Here is a 5,381-nt window from a genome sequence, read left to right as displayed (position 1 = left end):
GTCCATTTTTATATCTCCTTGTAATATTCTTAAGTATTTCAATAATCATGGAAAGTATCTAGATAGCTAGATATAGGTGATTTTTTTAACTAGAAATATCATGAAATTATTAGTCCTTCAATCATGTAATTATTCCCTTAATCACCTAGAACTTTCACATTTTATTCTTCACTTACGTTTCTGCCATCTGTCTTTATGATTTTTCCTCCTATGACACATTACATTATATTCATAATCTTTCATATCACCTTAGTAAATATTTTAAGACTTTTTGCTATTATTTTCTGTTCATTATAGATATGTATATTGGTTTACTTTTGACATGGTTGTTTGTTATTTCAAACTTCAGCAACTTTATGCTCTAGGCCAGATCCCTATTATGGTTTCACATTCATATATTCAACTCCCTCCTTTACAGCTAATTCCTTGGACATCTCACAAGCACCTCAAATGTGAACTTTTAAAAACTGAACTCATAATCTTGCCCACTTTCCCAATTCCATTTTAATTGCCAAACTAGAGCCTCATTCATTCTTTCTCATTTTGGAATATGACACCACCATCCACCCAGTAGTTCATGACAAAGTTTTGGGGGTATCTTTCATGGTAGTTTCTCCTTTATATCCCAGACCTAATGTGCCACCACATCCTGTGGGTTCTAGGTCTCAAACTCTCTTCACTTCCTCTCCTGTTCTTCATCTCTCCTGCCACTATTATAGTCCAAACCATTGTTAGGGCTCATCTGGAACATCAAAATAGATGACTAATTACTCTGCCTTGCTCAATTTCCTCAATTTTTGCTTCCTCCTCATCTATTCTCTTTAAAGAAGTCAAAGTGCTATATAATAAAAACACAAATACAATGATATCACCCCTATGCTTACCCATCAATGGCTTCCCTTTTCTCCTAGGGCAAAAAGAAAGACTCAAAATGATTCCCGGGGCCTTCCTGACCTATTGGGGACCCAGTTCTCCACGCTCACCTATGCCATTCTCCCGCTTTCTCTCTCTGCTTCAAGTACAATTGCCTACTTTATGTTTCTTGAAATGTCATGCTTCTTCCCATTTGAGGTATTTGCACACTCACTTTCCCCTGAGCACTTCTTATTCTACAGGTAACAGCACATACAGCTCCATCACTTCCTTCAGGTCTTTGCCAAGGTTCACCTTCTCAATGAGATTATCCTTGACTATGCCTTTGCACTCCCGATCCCCCATCCACGGTTCATCTTTAGAACTTATTACCATAAAACACAGTATACATCTTAATTACCTGTTGATATATTACCTGTCGCCCACCCCTAGCACATGAGCTCTTTAACGGTGTGATTTGTTTTATTTGATAACTGCCATATCCCTTATACTTAGAAAAGTGCTTATCAATGAGTAAGCAATCAATAAATATTTTTGGATGAACTAATTTGTTTTATTTAATTCTCCTGACAACACTGAACTCATAGTTTTATTTCTGTTTTAAAAATGAGGAAGCTGACTGTTAAAGTCAGATAGCAAGAAAGTGACAGAGCAAAGATTAGAATCTCAAGTATTTGTCCAAGAAGTAGTTTGGTTCGATGCCCTGACATGCACTTATATGAATTTGGAGTGGCAGAAGAGAATGTGTTTCCTTTAATATAATGGTTATTATTTTATATGGACATTCCAAGGACACTAAATTTCCCAGTTTCTATCTTTTTTAAATGGTGTATCTTATAGAGGAAACAAAAATCAGTATCATTTATCTTGGCACTATGGATTTCTGTACTTAATTATACATATATGTGATAAAATTTAGCTGATCTGAGGAACATTCTCAAACCTGAATCATCAAAATACAGGACACATTCGCACTTGACACCTAAAAAGTTTGGATGCTTGCTTTTTTCAGTTTAACACATCCTAGTAGATATAAATTGGTTTAAAACGCAGTTCAGAACTTTGTTTTATTTCTTCCAATATTGTTAAATTTTAAAATAGAATTTTCCTTAAAAGTTCAAAAATGTCCTTGCTAGGAACAATGTCGTAAAATAAAAACTTTGGAAACTGCATGCTTACTTCTGTATTTATAATAGTGAAATCCCAATATATGCCATACACTAGCACAGCTACCATCACAACTATAACAGCAAATATATTATTTCTTTGGAAAAATTGGGTTTATTTGTTCAAAGACAAGACCACAGTAATCACATAGTCATCAGGATAAAGGTTGGTGATCTGAAACCTTAATCTTTGGTCTATTGTAATACTCAATTGTGTTAGGAACAATAATGGCTCACTAAAGATGTCTATGCCCTAATACCTAGAACTTATGAATACATTTGGTCATGTGACAAAGGAAAATCAAGGTTTCAGATGAAATTAAAGTTTCTAATCAAGTGACCTCGAGGGAAGGAGATTATTTTAAATTAGCTGAATAATCCTAAAATTATCACAGAGTTTCTTATAAGTAGATGTGGGAAGCAGAAGTCACTGTCAGATTAATACTATTGGCTATTTTTGGTTTTGAAGATGGCAAATAGCAAAGACAAAAACTGTGTGCAGCTTCTAGAAGTTGGAAAAATTAACAGAAAAGATTCTCCTGTGAATCTTCCTGAAAGAATGTAGGTCTGCCAATACCTTGAATTTAGCTGGTGAGACCCATTTCAGATGTCTGACCTCTAGAATTGTAAGATACTTAATTTGTAGCATTTTAAGCCATTAAGTTTGTGAATATTTTATTATAACAGCAATAGGAGACTAATACAATTATCTAAAGTATAACTTGAAATGGCACTCAGAATGGTTGTTGTTATTGTCATTTTGATATAAAGAACTTTGAATTTTAAGTAATATTTTAGAGGAGAAGAACAAAGAATGTATGTATCTAGAATTAAGTCTGTAACTCTGTCTCAGGAAGATGCACTACCACAGTAGTGAAAACCCCATGTCTGCTGTCTGAAGACATCTATACCTCTGCCCATAGTTGTCACCATGGGATAAAGACTTCTCTTCTGGGTTCTGTATCAAACACAATCTTCTCTGACAGGAACTCTTTGGCAATAAATTCTTGGAAATATTTACTGTCTTAATGCCCCTGTGATGAGAGATTAGACAGACAAATATATTATTAAATATCAACAAGCATTATGGGAATAGTAACCATTTGACTTAAGGTACCTCATGTAATTATTTTCAGCTGTAATAAGGTGATAATACTAGCATTTACTTAGAATGTTTATATGAATTAAAAGTAGTTTTCCTTGGAAATAATTTAAAAAAAGGCTAACACATAGAGAAAGCTTAATACAGATTAACTATTTTTGTTTTAATTTCAGAAGATAATGTTAAAAATACATGCAAAAGTTAGGTGAACGTTGATTTGAAGTCTGATTATTAGATCACTTATTATTTGAATGCATTTGCCAAATTACTTAATCTTCTAACTCTTACCTTTCACTACCATATAATGTAGACACACTCACCTATTAGCTAACATATAGTAACATACAAATGATCATTAATTTTTAGTCACTGTTAGTATTAGTGATTATTATCACAGATAATAAATATAAATTGGGTAAATATTTTTGATTAGATAAATTAATTTATTAGCTATCAGCAGATCAGAGCTGAATATAAATCATATGACATGTGAAACAAGGTCTGTGAGTCTAGCTTTATCTTAAGAAGTGATGTTAAAAGAAATAATTCATGGAAGGCATTTTCTTCCTATGCCCATCATTGTCAAAAAGTACTGTATATTAAATGAAATTGAGTTGAAACCTGGGCTTCCTACTGTATTTAGAGCATGATAAAAGCACACGGTAAAAATCATCTTCAGAATGCCTAGTATAATATTTTTAAAGTTTGAGAAAGATTTTTTTGTTATTTTTAACTACATATATGATTTAAGCAAATTATAGTACATTGCCATTTTTAAATCAAACAAAAATTATGAGGAAAAATTTTAAAGCATCCCAAATTATATCTCCCAGAAATGACTGTATTTTACATTTGATTACTATCATTCTAGAGATCTCAATATTTATATTTATAGAGAAACACCAAAAACTGTTTTTGATAAAGTATTTAATTTTCAGTTTTAGTGTCAGAGCAAAAACTATCCGATAGCTTCTATATCCGTCTCTCTGTTCTTCTTATATATTTTATAAATAATATTATCTTAGAAACATATATAGACTTATAATTATAGAAGTTACCAAACTGCAATTCTATTTGAAATTTTGTAATAATCTGCTTAGACTTTATTTTTAGAGGGGGGTTTATTTATTTCTTATCTTTGGTAGGAACTGAAAATTTATAAGTGTGTAAATTAAAAATTTAGGTGACATCCTTCAGACCCACATTAAGGTTCTTGAGAGAACAGACAGATTCGGAGAACAGGCATGTTGCACTGAACTTCTGATGCTGCGTAGCAAGCTAGGATTATAGCCCAAATAAATGCCTCCCTTCCACATGTAGGACTTCTAGCATGTGTATGATTAAAATTTGTGCCACTGCAAAGTTGAAAATTATAATGTCATAGACCTTCCTAGTCATTCATGAATTGTCCAAACCAAGAATGCAAATGAAAGGTTTTATGACATTTATTTCAGATATTTATATTTGCACTTCTGGCTTGAATATCAAGGAGTTGCTTTGAATTATTTAAAGAAGGCTATAACTCTTACTTTTTAGGCTGCTTGAGAAAGATAAAGCCCTCTTGGTGATTTGATAAAAATCGTTCTGAGCTTGCAAGACTGCTAGGCTGCTTCTGATTCTGGCAGCTCGGATAGTTCGACAAAGCAGCACTAACTTGTGGCTACACATACTGATTTCTCTGTATCACCATAAGCACATTTCTTTTTACTAGAGATCTCAAAAATGTGCATTTAAATTTTAGCACTGTAAACTATCAAATGAATTCATCATTGTGCTTGAGAGTAAAGTCTGCTAGCTCTGAGATTAATAATGTCTGTATATTTTGAATTTTTCCTATTTTGACATAGGTGTTTACATCTTACTTTATAGAAATAAGAGTTTCAGTAACATTCGCAGAGCTAAAATGATCAGTTGCCAGGAGCAGGGCATCAAAAGAATCAACAGTGATGAAGTCCATCTTCAGTCTGGAAAAGAGCTGGCTCAGCTGATGCTCTTGTGAATTTCTTACATGGTTTAAATAACTTAGAATATGATGATACCATTAACTGAGCTATTAAGTTGATGATATGGGCAAACTTGGGGAAATTTCAGTATATAGAGGAGTTGCTGGACAGATATGTCAACAGGCATGAGCTACAATTAGCAAATATTTTCTATCTTTCCTTTTTTTTGAGACAGAGTCTCACTCTGTTGCCCGGGCTAGAGTGCCGTAGCGTCAGCCTAGCTCACAGCAACCTCAA

General features: G+C 33.2%; 1 protein-coding gene across 1 annotated transcript in view; it reads left to right on the top strand.

The window, feature by feature from the left end:
• Positions 1–5,140, top strand: part of LOC105809081 (sucrase-isomaltase, intestinal-like) — a 27,423-nt gene extending 22,283 nt beyond the window's left edge. Inside the window, exon 8 of the mRNA XM_012642836.1 lies at positions 4,989–5,140. Within this exon, the coding sequence (XP_012498290.1) occupies positions 4,989–5,140 (152 nt within the window). The remainder of the gene's footprint in view (positions 1–4,988) is intronic.
• The last annotated feature ends 241 nt before the right edge of the window (positions 5,141–5,381 follow it).

Source organism: Propithecus coquereli, unplaced genomic scaffold (assembly GCF_000956105.1).
Source record: "Propithecus coquereli isolate 6110/MARCELLA unplaced genomic scaffold, Pcoq_1.0 Scaffold189, whole genome shotgun sequence".
Taxonomy (NCBI): domain Eukaryota; kingdom Metazoa; phylum Chordata; class Mammalia; order Primates; family Indriidae; genus Propithecus; species Propithecus coquereli.
The sequence above is the reverse complement of the archived record's forward strand: the minus strand, read 5'-3'. Positions and strand labels throughout refer to the sequence as shown.